The sequence below is a fragment of the Poecile atricapillus genome, chromosome 4 (genome assembly GCF_030490865.1).
Source record: "Poecile atricapillus isolate bPoeAtr1 chromosome 4, bPoeAtr1.hap1, whole genome shotgun sequence".
NCBI classification, from domain to species: Eukaryota; Metazoa; Chordata; class Aves; order Passeriformes; family Paridae; genus Poecile; species Poecile atricapillus.
This window is the reverse complement of record NC_081252.1, coordinates 51,106,642-51,124,070: the sequence shown is the minus strand read 5'-3', so window position 1 is coordinate 51,124,070 and position 17,429 is coordinate 51,106,642. Positions and strand designations below refer to the sequence as shown.

At 38.0% G+C, this 17,429-nt stretch overlaps 1 protein-coding gene across 1 annotated transcript in view; it reads left to right on the top strand.

Moving 5' to 3' along the window:
* Positions 1 to 17,429, top strand: part of GABRB1 (gamma-aminobutyric acid type A receptor subunit beta1) — a 115,757-nt gene that overhangs the window by 74,736 nt on the left and 23,592 nt on the right. Inside the window, exon 5 of the mRNA XM_058838106.1 lies at positions 12,981 to 13,063. Within this exon, the coding sequence (XP_058694089.1) occupies positions 12,981 to 13,063 (83 nt within the window). The remainder of the gene's footprint in view (positions 1 to 12,980; positions 13,064 to 17,429) is intronic.

The following is a 17,429-nucleotide window of genomic DNA, read 5'->3' as shown; positions in this document are numbered from 1 at the left end:
CTTTGAGGATATTTTATAGGTCTCCCTATAAACTGGAAATGTTTTTTCAATGGCAATGGAAGTTTCTATCTTTTGTGAGCATTGAGGTGATAGCTGTTTGATATGTATGTATGCGCTTTCACTCACTAGTGATCTTTTATTCCATTTTTAATTCCTTTTTTCTGTTATTTCCTAATGGCAAAATGTCAGGCTTATGTTTAAGATGCCAGTGAAAATATCAAAGCATTTTCTAGAGAAAAAAATCAAAGGCCTGCATGCTCACAAGATTATAAGTAAATCTGCCTGAATACTGCACAGTGCTGTTCAGGACTTTTTGCTTTCATGGGGAATAACTCAATCTTCTGCTATACTCAGTCACCTATAGGAAATGTTATCAGTATAAGCAAATTATTTGCTAAATTGAAGAGGTATTAACATACTCAAAGAGAAAGTCCTGGCCAGAGCAAGAGGAGTTTAAAGATCAAAGGAAAAAACTTATCGCAGTTCTCAGTATGCCAGGTATGCACTTACTTTGTGTAAAAGTAACAATAAGTAAAATGTATATGTAAATATTTTCCTCTCCAAAGCATCTTTAAATTAGATGCAGGAAGAATGTATGAAAGTAGTATAAGATGCAATATATGAACTTTAAAATGTAACATTTCCTAACCCATTTTTAAACCCTTCTCCTATAAAGGTTTCAAATTCCATCCTTCAATACAGAAATAAGGTGCCCATTGAAGGAAAAGAAATCATGCTGTGAAACCATTGGACACTAAACCTTAGCAATAATATGTTATTTAGCTACTAGACTTGAGAAAAATAGCAAAAAATTATGCACGATGGCAAGTAGAAGGATGAGAGTTTCAAAACTCTACAGGCTGACACGTCTTCCGTACTTTTCTACATTTTTATTAGTTTGTCTTAATGAAAGAATGCCCATGGAATTTATTATTATTTATATCATCAAAACAGTTCAGGGAACAACTTCTAAACCATGAAATTCAACAGAAAATATGACACAGTAGTCAAGTAGCAATGCCTTACTGTATTTCCCTCTTGTTCTGTGAGAAGAAAAAGAGGAAAAAAAAAAAAAAGTAAAATTAGCCAACTATCTCTTGTGACTCAAGAGGCCATGCAACACAGAAAGGTTATCATGAAGCAACACAAAATGAGAATTTAACACCATAAACAACCTGGGTTTTATCTGAAAATTCTCCTTAACTACACAGGCAACATAAGTAGAAAAATTGTTCTGTTTTATAAGCTTCAGTCTTAATTCAGTAATTTAACATTATGGTAAAGAGCATCTTTGTCAACTAAGTTGATTTTTACTTGTTCTGTCCTTAGGAGTGTTGCATAAATAAAGTAGTGTTAGAAAGAGTCTGTTCTACTGTGCTCTTGAAGCTAAAGATAGAAGAAACAGGCACAACAGATACTGACTGTGAGGAATTACGTGTCAACTACTTGTTGAAATCAAATGCAGACATGTTGCTAGGAGAGAACAAAAGCCTGCAGAGTCTAAGCCTGCAGAATATTAAATATCACAGAATCACAGAATATTCTGAGTTGGAAGGGACCCACAATGATCATCAAAGTCCAACTCCTGGCCCTGCAGAGGACAGCCCCAAGAATCACACCATGTGCCTGAGACCACTGTCCAAATGCTTCTTGAACTCTGGCACGCTTGGTGCTCTGAGATTACTCAAGACAGGAGTAAAAAGGTGAAAAGAAGGCCTGATACAGGTCAACACCAAAGCCTGAGCAAGGAAACTCTCAAAAATACATAGTTATCTGTCCTGAAACTTGAGGAGCTTAGGAAAACAAGCCTTGTCCTCATTCTACTCATGGCTTTGGTACATAAAACGTGTTCATTTTCTTTCTTTTTTTTTATTGAGGCTTTGATCTTCTCAGCTCAAAGAGCCAATAGAAGAGCCATCCCCACATTGCTCACTTTTCACCATTCCTTACAACAAAATGTACTCGCACCACCATTCGAACACAGCTAATCTCCATTTTAGTGAAAAATCAAAGTGTTCTTTAGCCAGCCTTTCTCTGACAGTACTCTAAATGCAGCTAATTAATGTGCAAAAAATTAATGTGTGAAAAAGTACCAAGAGATTCCATTCATATCTTTTCTTGGATTTCAAAACCTGGCAGCCCTATAAGTTGCTAAGTATTAAAAAGAATGACTGTACTGCATAACAAGGCACCGAGTGGGCAACCTGAACTAATTTGGGTACTTAGCTGGACCACTTACTCTTCTACTTTAACAGACCCACCTTTCTCGCTGTCCTTTATTTTATTCATTTGAAAAATATTCTGCCACAAGAAGAAATTTGAATGCCTAGTGGATTCTGAGTAGGACCAGGAAATCCTTTCATGAAAGTTTTAAAGCCAATGTACATGTTTTGAAATTGAAATTTAAAAAAAAAGGAGAAGCAAAAAAATGCAAACAGACAAAATAAGGTCTTCCAAAATATCAGGGGGAAAGCATTTATACATCTATATTATCTATAGAACATACACATTTCTTTATGTTGTGAAATATATATTTTAATTCCCAAATAATGTGTATTTAATTCCTGAAATCACACAGTTTATAACAAATTTGCATACTGTGCAACTGAGAGATGTTCAGGTTGCAGAGTAGTGCCAGATGTTGTGTATTCAACATGCTACTCAACTATATATCAGTCTGCTGCATCACTGGTGCACGCAGCACTCAATGAATATAAAAGAGCACCAAGTATCATTGTGTAAAAGAGAAATCATATTTTTGATATAAAGAATATCTAAAACCAAATAAACCAGTATGAAGCGTCAACATCAAGTAAGTTATTCTTACCTCTCTAAATATAAATTGTTAAGCAAATAAATAAGCATGTTCTACTCTAGAACCACTTAAAATCTTTGTGGTTTTTTCTTCCCCATAAGACATTTTTAGTATACAGAGCTGCTACCCACCTTGTAAAACAGCTGCTACTACTGAAAGACAAAAACAGTGAAAATATTCCCCCCTCAAAAGGTCCATTTGCAAAATATTCACCCCTACCCATGGAAAGTTATCAATACTTTGGTTAACAGACATTTCAGGATAAAAATATCTCATTGGCACAAACAATGATTTTCTTTTCAAACTTGTGAGCAACTCGGATGAAATCTGCATATGACTCATCAGTGCTGGCAGTCAGGAGAAACTGAATGCTCTAAGTACAAATGAGCAACTCATTCTCTGAGGCTCGCTCTCTTATCTTATGCAGGCCCAGCTGAAGAACTAGGTTAAAAGGACAAGCTCATATAAATAATTCATGCAGAGAAGCCCACATATATATATATATATATATATATATATATATAAATCCTCCAAGTTAACCATCACCATTTCCCTACTAGATACAATAGCTCTCTAATGGATGCTAAGGAAGGTTGCATTGGTGAACACTTCCTAATCTACTTCAGCCCCTTGAAATAGTTACTTAGCCAATTTAACTTCCAGTCAACAAAAACAGATTCACAAAGACAATTCAGGGTGCTGTCAGATCAGTAACTCTGCTGGTAGACAATAATGATTTTAGTCTCCAGGGAAGGAGAAAATTAAGGATGAGAATTAGAGGATGGGAGTCTCTTCATGTAGTGCTGATGCACCTGGGAAAGGAAATACTGCTTAACAATTTGCTACACAAAAATCACATCATTCCTCCCAAGACAAAGATGTGCAAAAAAGCAATCAAATATCTTTGTTCACACTTTACACTGCCAGAAGAACCAATATATTGTCAAAACCAAAAAGCATCTCACTGAAGTCCTAGTGCAAGGTTTTCAGTTCTCCAAAGGAAATAGTCTCCACACATGGTAGATTATCTGCAGCAGCTCAGCTTCTTCAGAAGTGCTCAAGTTTCCTCATATTATATGTATCAAGACATAATTGTGCTGCCACTTTTGCTGACTGGACTTATTAGTTTTCATATTCAACTACCTGTCTGAAACAAATGAAATGTACTTACTGTCTGAACAGGACGGGAGAACATGGGTAGACAGTCAATACCAGAGACCTGAGGAAAACCCTCAGAAATCAATCACACTTTGTATTAAGATTATTTGACTGGTCTGTAAAGGCTTGATAATCTAAGAACTCTTGAAATGACAAAAGCATATTTTAATGAGTATTAGGTCTTAGAGTCAGTTACAAACAAAACAGTGTGATATCGTAAGATGCCATTTACTGCTGCACTCTTTCCTAGGTGATACGCGTCATTTATAGATTTCATACATGAGTTCATTATAAAGAAGCACAGCCATATAAATAACTACAGATACAGGTGGAAGCTCTTTTTCCTTTGCCTCAGGGTTCTTTCTGCTTCTCAGTTTTCTTTCTCTTATTACAGGACCCCTATAGAGAATGCTGCCTTCCCCTTCCCTCTCTGTTGCACTTCTCTAGGAGCTAGTGTATTTTCAAATGATATTCAACATAATGTCCTAAAAATCTCAATCAAAATTTCCTGCAGTTCATTAATTTACTAATTAATTACTAAATTTAACTAATTTTCTGTATAGCTAAAAAAAGATGCAGAGCTCACCTACCGTCAGCAAAACTTCTAGCAGTTCACATCTTAAACAGATGCTTAGCTTGATCAGGCATCACCACCCCCCCAAGAAAAAAACAAAACAAAAGAAAATCACAAACAAACAAACAAACAACAACAAAGGTATGTCTGGTCCCTGAAACCACCAGTTGTTTTGACCAAGCACATCCTGAAGCCTTCCAAACCAGGCTGCATATGGAAGATGTTGCCTTGTTTCCGCTTCTGCCAAAGAAGGGGGACTGAACATGTGCGTGTCTTTCTTTCACACACAATAAGTATGCTGCTGTCTAATATTGTTTTGTTTTGAAATAAGCAACAACGAAACAAACAACCCAAAAGGTGCCCATGCCAGATGACACTAACATCACTGCTGCCATCTAGCAGACTTCCTAAGCAGGGTGTTTCAGTCAGTGGATATTATCTGCACCTTTCTAGCATTTAGTCACTTTTAGAAGGTTTGCATAGAGACATTGAATAAGTTACAGATTTATCACCTTGGGGCTGTTTTTTGTTTTTTTTATTTCAAACCGGATTGAAAGCCAGTTATCTGACTTTATTTCTCTCTTGGACCTTCCTTTATGCTAAGCATTTCCCATCTGGCTTGGTCTTTTACTTTTTATCTTGCAACATACTTCCACTGTCAAACTAAATTACTATTTGCAGTAAATTTCAGCTCCAAATCTAAGGCAGTTTTTATTGAAGTATCTTGTTTGCCCTGGTATGGTTATATACCTCTTGGGATTTATATTGTAAAATTTATTTTCATGGGTTTATAGCTGTGCAGTAAAAATTCTCATTGCAGTGCAATTTGGCTTAGAAGCATCAAATACAGAATTATTTTTTTTTTTGTATTTAAAAGGTTACACTGTAAAATTTTAGTCATTTTTTATTATTATTATTCCTTTATATTTGCAAGCATCTTCATTCTTCCACCATTCATCTTCACTCTACTCTGAACTATTTCTGATGCACTACATTGAACAGAGTAAAGGTCTTAATTATCCTTATAATTATCTTTAAAAAGTAAATATCTGGCTTAACATTTTGATTTTAGAAGGTTCTAATTCAGTCAGAGCAATGTCTTTTCTCACAGACTTTTTGTTCTGCTACCTCGCTCCTCATCTCCTCCACATATGAGCTCTCCCTTTCCCAATGTCTCCTCTTGGCACTGCTCTGCTGGAGCTTCAGGGTCTCCCCTTGGGAAAGGCAGAAGCCAGCCAAATTCTCTGCAGTTTGGGTAATTTCCCCACCCCATCCCTACTTCGTGATAGTACTATGCAGCTGTTTAACCATGTAACTATGTAGCTGTTCTCTGAAGCCGAGTTCTGGCAGCTGAAAGACATTAAGGGTTTAAGCAAAAAGTGATGGATTTACTGAAAGTTACTTTGAGTGCCAAGGGAAATCTCCCAAGACAACAGAAATGTGACGTTCCCTTCCACAAAATATTTTATGCCCACAGCACTCTAATTGAAAATTATGGGGTTTTTTGAGACACTCTTTTCTTTCAGACACTCCTACCTTGCAGTGACTGTAGAAATCAATGTTTGCCGTGAAAAAAAAAAAAAATATGGGGGGGAAAAAAATGTGATCTACAGCTCCAGTGGCAAACCTTTTTAAACTGCCAAGCAGGACATAAAATACAAAAGCATGGTGTTCTCATAAGCATTCCATAATACATGCTTAACACACCTGATAACATCTATTTGCATTCAGAATAGAGCTTAAAGGTGGGAATTATACCATCAGCTTACATTTTACTACAAAAGTCAGAGTAGGGGACAGAGAATTCTGTTTGAAGACATCACTTGCTGCAGGTAGTTCTTAGGCAGTATTGTCCTATAGATCACAGCACCATTATCGAAGGGTGCTGCATCTGAAAGCCTTCATCACAGAACCCATAAGCTTCAAGTGCTGCAAGAGATTTCTGACCCTGGAATACTTAAAGGAAGATCAGCAGTGACCTTTTCCAGTAAACAACCCTTCATCATTCAAGCAAACAAATGAACCAACAACAAAAAAACAGCAAAGGAAGTAAATATAAGGAGCTGGGGGAGGGGTGGGAAGAATAAACAACAAATGGATAACAGGTTTCAAATTCGCAGTCCGTTCAGTCCAGCAGAAGAGCATTTGACCATTGCATAGCCTTGTAGACACAAAACAGATGTGATAAACTAGTGCCTGCGTCATGTTAAAGAATGCTAATTGAAGCAAACTGAAGTGACCACAACAGCAAGACTAGACACATGCTTACTCCAATTAACACATCCCACATCAGAACCAGTAACTGTTTGGGAGTTAAGCCAAACCATTCTTTCTCTCCGAGGTGAATGTCACACAGTGCTCAGTGGCTTGCCCCTGCCTGAGACTGAATGTATACCACAGGATTAGGCTCTGCTGCTGAGATAGACAAGGAACATTCTTTAAGAAGAGTTTTGACTCTCTCAGGACTTCTGTCTCAGACAAAGTTCAGGCACCTTACCAGCAATGAGCTGACCATGGCAATTCACTGGTGGTGAATATTCCCACTGGCATGGGAATAACTTGACAAAATTCATTGTGTGGGAGAACTGCCTTCATCAGTTCTTCATCACTACTTTGTTCTGATATGGTGCTATTTAACTGTCTTTAGAGCCAACACTGAGCCCAAATGATGAACTGATTCAAGAACAATAGTCAATTCAGGCAAATTCTGCCTCATTTCTCTTGGCAGCTGGTGAGGTGATATAACCTGGGGGAATTAAGAATGGGATAAGGAGTTTCTCAGAGGACCTACAGGACAACATGGCAGCCCAGGCAGACAGCTCAGTAGCTTTTGGGGGGGAACATATGTGAATGGAAAGAGCAGTCATGTTTTCATTAAGTTGTTCTTTAACATTCTCATTTCAAGCCAATGCAGTTGATTGATTTGACACCCTGCAGATTTACTTTTTATGCCTGTCTTTTGCTTGAAAACAGACATTTTTATTTACACCTCAGAAAAAAACAAATATTCTTCCTCTACATTTGACAAATGTATTCACTCTCAGGAATGTTACTAGGTACACAGGGAAAGACAAACCCAGAATGAGTCCTCCAGGTCTCAGCACAAATTCGTGACCCTTACTATGCTACAGCACTAGTCAGTGCTACTATTAGTTATTTCTTCTTCTAGTTTTTTTTCAATAATTTGTTGTGGTTTTGTTGGGAGGTATTGTCACTGACCACTGCAGCTCTTTTTGTCTTAAAAGCAAAATGATTCACCCCTTGAAAAACACTGCAAAATTTCACCATGTGTTCTTTTCTGATTGCAGTTACACTATCTCAAGACCTTGATACCCATGGCAACCAACACTATGGCTGAGCTGCTCACATTTCATTCAAGGTTCAATGGGCAGCTAAAGGGACAAAGATGAAGGAGAGGCAAATCAAGCAAACTCTGACAAATTCAGGGTATTGATAAAATACAATAGAATGCCCATAGTGTGGCCCATTTTTCCCTGCCCAGTCTTTGTGCGACTTGAGTGTAACAGGTCACTTTACCCAATATTATAAATGTTTTTGGTATTTCTCTTTACACGCCTTCCTCAAGGTCCTTTTTATTTTGCACCTAAGGTCAAGTACTCAGGCTGTGCTTGGAAATTTATGGTGTCAGCAGGTATGATAACCTGCTACCTTGTACATGGCCTAGACAGAGAAAAAATTTGCAGATTAAATGTACATTTTTTTCTGCCTTCCTCTATTCCTTCAGTAACTCTCCGTACAAGACACCCCCACTCAAACATCAAGATTCTTCCAGGTTTCAGAAAAATTAAACGAGTTACACCAGGGATACGGATCATGATTCTGATGTTCCTAGGGGACTAAGTTCCCTGATACCAGTGAAGTTAAATTAACACTGATTTAATAAAAGCCATACTTTTTACCTGGAATATGGAAGTCTACTTCCAGCAGGTACTAGAGCCCTAGCACTGCAGTGGTTAAGAGAAGCATGATTATTCTTTATTTGATTTGAAGATTTTATTTAGATTTTAAGGAAAAAAATTAGTCCATCCCAGTTCATATCTTCATGCATATTTATCATTTATGCTCTGTTGACTGAAAGAAAAAGAACAAACATATTAAAATTTGATACCTGACCTCCAAATGAAGGAAACACTTTAAAATAGAATTTGCATTGTTTAGCTCTCATCATCTTCACATTTAATTATTATTGCTGTCTTAAATATTGCGTCGATTTCTTTCTTCTAAGAATTGAGGATCAGATTTTTGTCAGAATATTGAGGAAATTATCTAACTACTGAACCATAGATCCACTTCCTGTATTCATTCTGAACTTACTTGAACTGCTCATTGATGATTTAACTCAAAATACTAAGCTTTAATATTTGTTCCTACAAAACCTGCTGCTCTGCAGGGAAATCTCTGACAGTATTACTTGAGGAAGTCAGTTTTGCAAATAATGGGCATCAGTGAGTTTTTTTCATATAATTTTATTTTTAGCAAAAAATAACTTGACTATATGTAAGAATATGATATTCAGAGAGTAAGGCATCAAAGTAAAAGCTAAGCAGTGGATCAAATGACTTGAACCCCAAGTCATAATTTAAAAAAATTAAACCAGTTGATTTTGCTTTTATGCAAATACTATTTATCTTGCCTGTTGGCAGTTCAGACTTCATTCCATCTCAGAATGTCTGAGTACTAACATGAGTAAAATTAAGTAGCATAATGAAATATATTCACCTAACTTCTTGTCTTCTTTGCATAATCCCATTTCTAGCATTTGTATCCAAATGATTCTAAAGAATGTAAAGACAGTAGAATAAAAGACACTGTACAAACAAAATAAATTAGCCCTAACACCTGAACTTAAAATGTATTTTAAGAATGGAAAGCCTGGAAGAAACATATCCTACTTTGAGATATAAATAGTTCTGCTTCTAGTGTAGGATTAATCCTCCACTTATGATGTTCTGCCATTGCCACAAACGGCTTGTGCCAAGGGCCTTTCAGGTCTAATCCTCTTGAACACAAATTTATTGCAGCTTTTCCCTATCTTCAGAGTATTGCAATCTCCTTCCTGCCATTACACCCCAGTATTCTGCATCTGAATGTCTATTTTTAAGCTTCTGGTGCATGTGCAAGCCATCAGTTATTCTCTCCACCCAGAGAGAGTGCAACCAGTAACAGGTCTGGGATTTATTTACTCTATTTATAATAAAATATTTGGGGTTTTTTTTCATCAAGACAACAATTACTATGATTGCATCTGGGTTTAATTTATCTGCTTAAATAAGTTTTGTGGTTATCCAGAGCACAATGCCATTAACAATTTTACACTGGGCAGTTTTAGCTGTGCTCTATGAAGAGTGAGAAACATGCTTCAAAGGCAGATTTATGAACTTCAGGTAATGAAGGTTGCTGAGTCCTGAAGCACTCCTGCAATTACACGTAGCTATTTTCAAAGAAACCTGAAATTCCCAAAAAAGTTTAACACCTCCATATTGTGTTGGCAGGCTGGTGGAGAAGACTATAATACAGTTGTCAGAATCACAATGTCAGAGGAAAAGATTATGTAGAATATTTAAATTTCAGATATAAACAATTGCATTAATTACTACTGCACTATCAATTTGTATTGATGATATAATGACCAGCTAATTGCTGTTGTTTATGTAACTTGTGTAAACTGTGCAAAACTGCAGAAGTCAGTACAGATGCCATGCCATTAGGAGTACCTGGTCGCTCAAACTCTGATTATCACAAACAATTGGTTAGGATGACTCAAAATCTCTGTTAAATGTATTAGCAAAAACGGGTTTAATGTAAATTTTTACAACTTCACAAAGTGCTATGTAAAGGTTTACTCTGTTACTTACTGCGCAGATGGAGCATACAAATGAAAATCAGATTAGAGTCAGTTTAGAATGACTTGCACAGAGACCAGGAAGAAAAAAGTGTGCATTAAGAGGATGCATGACTTATTTTAGATCCAAGATGGCATCCATTCTACACTTGCTTTAGTGTGTATCAACCACTTCACACACACAAACACCTACAGACACAATGTCTAAATAAATTTACAAAGATATACCTGTAAAAATTACCCTCAAATCCAAAGAAATACTAATGTTAAATGCCTTGTCATTTCTCTGTGGGTGAGACTTGAGCCTTGAGGAGGGAGTGGGGATGTCAGTGCAGGTCCCCCTGTGAGTTTTCAGTGACAGTCCTGCAAGTATTGCAAAGCTCTGAGAGGTGTCCCTCTAAGAGAGAGGTGCATCCACTGCAGTCCAGAAGAGCTCAAAGGGCATCTCTTAGAACAGCTGCTTAGAGGGTCACAAAATGCTTGGCTTTAGTCATTAGTGAGTTTCTATCCTGGCCGTAATCCAAGCTGGTAAATACTGGAGTTCTTAAAAAGGTCAGTAATGGTACTGTTCCACTCAGGCTACAATTCAGGTAAATAATGTCCCAAGGCTGTCAGAGGATGACTGATTATCTCTTGTTCCCCTCCTTGGGGAGGCAGCAGAAGTCCCTGGTACAGAGAGTGCCACCCCCACCTTAGCCACGCAAGCATTTCTGGCACAGTCAAAGTACACTTCACCACTCAACTCATTGCTCAAAAGCCAAAGCCCAGTGGGAGTTCCTGAGATCACAGAGCAGCCTGCGGAGGTAGCAGGGGGAGTGCTACCTCACCACAGTGGTTCAGAAAACACTCTGGTTGATACAGATGAACTAAATTACCATAAAGACTGATTTATTAATTGGGAACAAAACATTTCCCTATGAAACCCTCATTAAAAAGCATTTAACTGTGACTAATGTTAGTATATTGTTATGTGTGATCTTAAGCGTTATTAAGCAGGTGTCTGACAAATGAGTGTCTTCTCAGTGCCTGTCAGTAAGGGATAATTGGTACAAGGCTAATCTAAATGAGGTCCTACCGCAGCTGAAGACCTTTTTTATGGCAAATGGATTTTTATGGCAAATGCATGTTAAGACACATGCATTTCTATTTAATGTGACAAAATCAGCCTGTAAAAAAAGTATAAGTAGTTTTATGGACTGGTTCTTATTACAGCCCTTGCTAGATATTCCTTATACTAGTTATGACAGATGGATTTTGTAGACTTAGGAAATTTTGAAGCATGTCACACTAATAAAGTATGTGGCATTTTTTTCCCTTTTAAATTCTGTCAGTTCAGTGACAGCGAGGATTACTACCCCAATACAGCATGTAAGTGTGCTTGACTTTCAGCACATCAAAAGTAAAATCTTAAAATGTGTTCCTGGTATTAATTAACATGGAACTGGAGCAACAGGACCAAAATCAGATCAAGAAAAGAGGTTATCTGCCTTTATCTGGTATAAATCATTGGAGAGGGAAGGAGAGAGACCAATAAAATTAGAATCCAAGTTTGCTCATTCACAACTTCAAAAGTTTTATAATCATTTAAGAACCCATCTATCACCAAAAAAAAACAAACAAAAAAAACCAACCAACAAACAGAAAAAAGCAAATGACGGTGATAATTCATTTTGTGAGTTTGGAAATACTGATCTACTTGTCTTTCTCAAAGAGAGATTTAAAATTTGACCCCAGTCCTCATGAAGTCATTTAACCCTCCTCCCACACACTCACAGACTTATCAGCAAATATTTTCTCAGATGTTCTTGTGATTTATTCTCTAACAAGGGAGAAGAATTACCTTACAAAAACTCTAAAGCTATGGAGAATACCTTTAGGGACCAAATGTCAACTCACATGCCCTCTAGAAGAAGTAAGGATCTGAAACATCCAACCTGCAATCATAGTTACTTTCAATGTTCATGAAGTAATCACTGTATGACGTTATATTTCACCAGTGTTTGATTGCCTCATGCCATTTTTAAGAGGTGATGTACAATTATCATAGTTAATGATAAACTGGTTATCAAAGCATAAAAATAATGAATAAGGTATTATCAGGTATTCCACAGCATGGATGAAAATGTGCATGCCTATCAGACAAAATTAAAACAGCAGCAAATTACAACAAAATGGAAAAGAAATATATCAGCAGTATGATTTATAAATAAAACAATTTGCTAAGCAATTTGAAGATGTCTCAATTAAGAACATTTAAAAAAAGATGTGCATGTAGAAATCTCACTGAATATTCTTCAAAACACTATACAATTTTACACATACACTTTTGAGTCAAAATCCTTCTCTACAATATTCAGCATACAGTCTTATGTTTTATGCTGTAACCAGTATACTGTGCTGCGTAAATTAATCATGCTTTACAAGCTCTATAAAGACTGCATGCCAAGAATCCAAGTGCATACCATTCTATATTTAAACAAACAGAAAACCCATTATAGAAAATCTTGCCATCTCAAACAAGTAAAATGTGGTTTCAAGTCTCATTATTTTTTTTCACCCTTCTCTTACAGGATCACAACAACAGCTGCTTGCATGATGGATCTACGCAGATATCCTCTGGATGAACAAAACTGCACACTAGAAATTGAAAGTTGTAAGTTACTGGAGGGAAAGGCCAAATGGGTTGGCCATTGGCCATTTGGGTTGGCCAAATGACAGCTGAGAATGAACAGCACTCACAGGTTAGGCAAAACAGGAGCAAGTTGTTCAAATACTATGAGTTCAGTTAGCTTGCACACTGAACATACCAAATTTATTTCTGTAATACACAAGTCAAAATGTGTTTCATTCACAATACTAGTTGACCCAAGCTTGTAGGATGTGTTTCATAATCTCTTGTCAAGGAAGGGAGGAGGTATTTTCTGAAGATTAGCTCAGAGGACAGCAATAAAACACTATCTTCAGTGCCTAGTCACTGCTGAACCTGGATTAATTACTTCACCTCAGCACATTCATCTCTAACATCAAGATTGACATCCATCCCACGTGGTGGTGGCAGGATTGATCAGTTGCTGTTACCAAATCACTTGGAGGTTATGAAAGGGAAATAACTTGATCCTTCAGCACCAAGGTTAATGACAGCTTTGTCATTGTCTTCCATGAGCATAGGAACACGGCATGCACTTACAAATTTTTGTTACTGTCTCTTCATATTTTATGATGGTGGCTGTTAGAGAAGTGCCTGTGAAGGTTTTTGAAAAGAATCTTTATTATGCTGGCCATGTAGCTTCCCTTTCCAGTGTTTCCCATCACGCTACTGATCTCCACAGTCCCTTTCTGCTAGTTCAAAACTAGGTCGAAATATCACAACCCACCACTTTACAGGACCTAAGAAGCTGCATGTTAAGATGCATGGTTGTCTTCCCATACTTGGGCTTTGCAGTCCCCTGGCACAAAACAGTTTTCTTGCTTGCTGCTGCTTGGCTCATCTTCTGGCTTAAATTTCTTAAGGCATGTAATGGATGCTTTTGGAGAATGAGTCAAATCTTGATTTTCAAGGTACAGTGCATAACACTTCTCCTCAGTAACATTTCCACCTGATTAGCAAAGGAAACAGCTATCTATACAATAGCACAGCGACCAAAATGAGTGATGATAGTGAAGTTGCCTTCATATTGAACACATATCTAGTTTATTGGTTGGGAGATAGTTGATTGGAAGTCCCCAGATCAGTCATGACTAAAGATGATGAAAGCATGAAAGCATTTATCAGCTAGCATATATCAGGCCAAGTAATGAAACTAAACTGACATTTTACTGGTTTATGCCTCTTTCTTCACAAGCTTTCATATAAATGAAGCTTTGTAGGGATAAATGTTCGGTGAGAATGGATTTAATACTACCACTGAGACCTCATCAAGAATCAAAATTAGCATCAGATGGAATAAGCAATTAAAATGCTAACACAATCAGGGATGAGAGAATACCATGTCACTCATGTGGCAATCACACATGCCCAAAAGAAGATTGCTTTTCAGACCTTTTGAACACTTGTATAAATAATTCATGACTCCAGAGATACATATGTTGATATGTTAAGACTTGTTGAGCTGATCACAATTTGCAACAGGTCAAAATTGGAGAGTGAATTACTTCTCATGAGTATTTAAGTCAGTTCTACTAACAACTGAATGATTTTCCAAAACCATAGATGTGTTTACCTGCTGCTGGAAGCCCACAAGTAGTAGATGTGTCAGGGGCACTGGTGTCTTTGACAACTGTCCACCTAAATTTTACCTTTCAATGAACAGCTCTTCTCATCTGCATGTCCAAAACTCTTGAAAATTATTGATCATAGTCCTGGGGTGCCCTAAACCAGGACATCATATTTGGAAAACAGTTCTGAAGGGCAAGCTGCCTGCTTCTTTCTTAAGCATTTGAGTACAAATGCCAAACAAACAAACAAACAACAGAAAAAAAGCAAGTGACGGTGATAACTCATTTTGTGAGTTTGGAAATACTGATCTAATTGTCTTTCTCAAAGAGAGATTTAAAATTTGGCCCCGGTCCTCGTGAAGTCATGTAATCTTCCTCCCACACACTCACAGACCTATCAGCAAATACTTTCTCTTTTACCAAAGTAATTTGTATTAATTAACAAAAAATTTGTCCAGAATAATCTGCACTCAGTAGTACTCACTAATCCCCTTGAGAGCAATGAGGGGACGGAATGGAAAAGGGTGGACAAAGAGGGGATAACCATAGCCACAGCTTCTCTGCTCATACTATGTGTATTAGGCATGGGGCATTTGCTTCCATGACAGAGCCAGTTTATTAGACTCCCACCCTCAAGCTCTCCTTCCAGCTCCTGCATCACCCTTCAGCAATTGAGCTTCTGTTCTGTTTCTATTGTGCCAGTATATGAATGTTCACAGAGCTAGGTTGAAAATGAAACTGTTAATAATTTTTTGGTTTAAAAAATGTCTCTTTGGTAGAAAGGCTTCTCCACGACGATTTTGGGACAGATGGGAATTCAATAAACCCCAGGACAGAACAATTCCTTAAGTTAAAGGGCCAGGGAAGGTGGTGCTGTAGTCACTGAACAAGTCTGTAAATCACTAAGCAAGTCTATGCAATCGCAAGCAGCATTTCTCACCACTAGACAGATACTGTGCAGTATGTGCACTGTCAAACCATTTTCAAAGCACTGGAAAGAGGACTTTTTATGTACAGTTATATGGTTTAACCCATGTGCCACCAGCTTCACAGTACGGTTGTACTGTGAAAGCTGCAGGATTTCCTTCATTCCTAAAGGTTGGCAGGCAGGTGGCTTCTCAGAGAGTCCCAGGGTGCTTCCCCATTTCTAAAACAAGCAAACAGGAGACACATTTTCCCCTCCAAGACCTGGATGATCCCCAGTGCATCCACAACTTCTGTGCAGCTGTGCCGCATTGCCACAGAGCACCAATGCTGAAGCACACACAACCTGGCTCTCTGCTGAGTTCCCATGAGTTTTTAAGGGTGGCTTATTCCTGTGGCAGAAGGAACATGTTCCAGACTAACCAGGATGTCCCACAGACTAATTTGTCAAAGAATAGATGAACATCGCACTACTTGTGAGCAGAAAGGCAGTGAGTCATTTCACCTCATAGGGATTCTGCAGTAATTTGCCAAAGACAGTCCCTGAAAATCTGAAGTGGTAAGAATTGTTCCTTAATAATACTTAAGAGTGAGTAATTTCAGGCATTGGAAATAGCAAAAAACAGCTGTGTAACACAGGAATGGAAAAGAGAACAAGGAACCAAATGCTGCACTATTATCAAACCTCTCCAGCAGCACAGCAAAGGCATGGATAATGCATGCCTATATTGAGCCAGCAGATTATTTTCATTAAAAAATTGCATTTCCAGCTTTTGTGAAGCTATCTTACAGGACTGCAGAAGCTATATATGCATGGCTGACAATGAGTGAAATGTATACATTTAGGAGGGGAGCATTTTGGCTGCACATGTTCCTTCACACACATTTTTCACAGCTTTACCCAACCAGTTCATTTTATTCCAAATTCTGCAGTAGAAGATGGGGAGACCATATCAGACATTTTGCTCCTGTTCCAATGCCTAATACTATGATGGCCACTGGAAACTTCTGTGTACAGGATCATGGGATTTTATAACTAGAACTGCTTCATCAGCGGAGCTGTGATCTGTAACAATCCATTTCTCACAGATTAGCATATACTGGGAAAGAGGAGACTTAATACTTGGCTGGAGGTTACACAGACTGCTTGGCACTCTCACATGAGCTCTGATGGATGTCAGCTTGGCAATTTAAGATGTTAAATCCCCCAGCTGTTAGTTCTGCTGTGTCAGGTAGCCTTTGGCAAGGGCTACAACTGCTATGGCAGTTCAGAACCCAATGCCTTGGCACAAGTCCACTGTTCCTGGCAGCAGCCACAACAGGCTCTGTACTGGCATGGGTGCAGACACACAGCTGATAAAGGAGCAAGCAGAAGGAGGAAGAAAGCCAGGGACAGTAGCATCAAAATTATATCACCCAGAGATTGTCTGTCAGAGATTTCTGACTGCATACAGCTGCCCCACTCTAGCATCCTTCTTTAGAAGTGCTACCATCACTGCACTACCTAGAGGGCAAGACAGAATACTGTTAATATTTTAATAATCTTTGTCCCTCTAAGGTTGCCAGTATCACAGTAACAGCAGGATCTTGTGGACTAAGCTTGCACCTGGCTTTCACTCGTCAGAAAAAAATGTGTGCTGACAGCATCACTCTTACAATAAATTAAATCCCCATTGGGGGTTTAACTTACAGCATCTCACAAACTTCAGTGAAATGCATGTCATTGTCACAGGAGAGGGAAGGCCCAGCTGTGCTCCAGTTTGGCAAAGTTATTTACTTTTTGGCAAACTACTACATGTTTTACAAGTCTGAGCCGATTATCAAAACTGTCCCTTTGGACTCAAAAAACTGTGTCTCTATGACAACAGTTAATGCTGCAG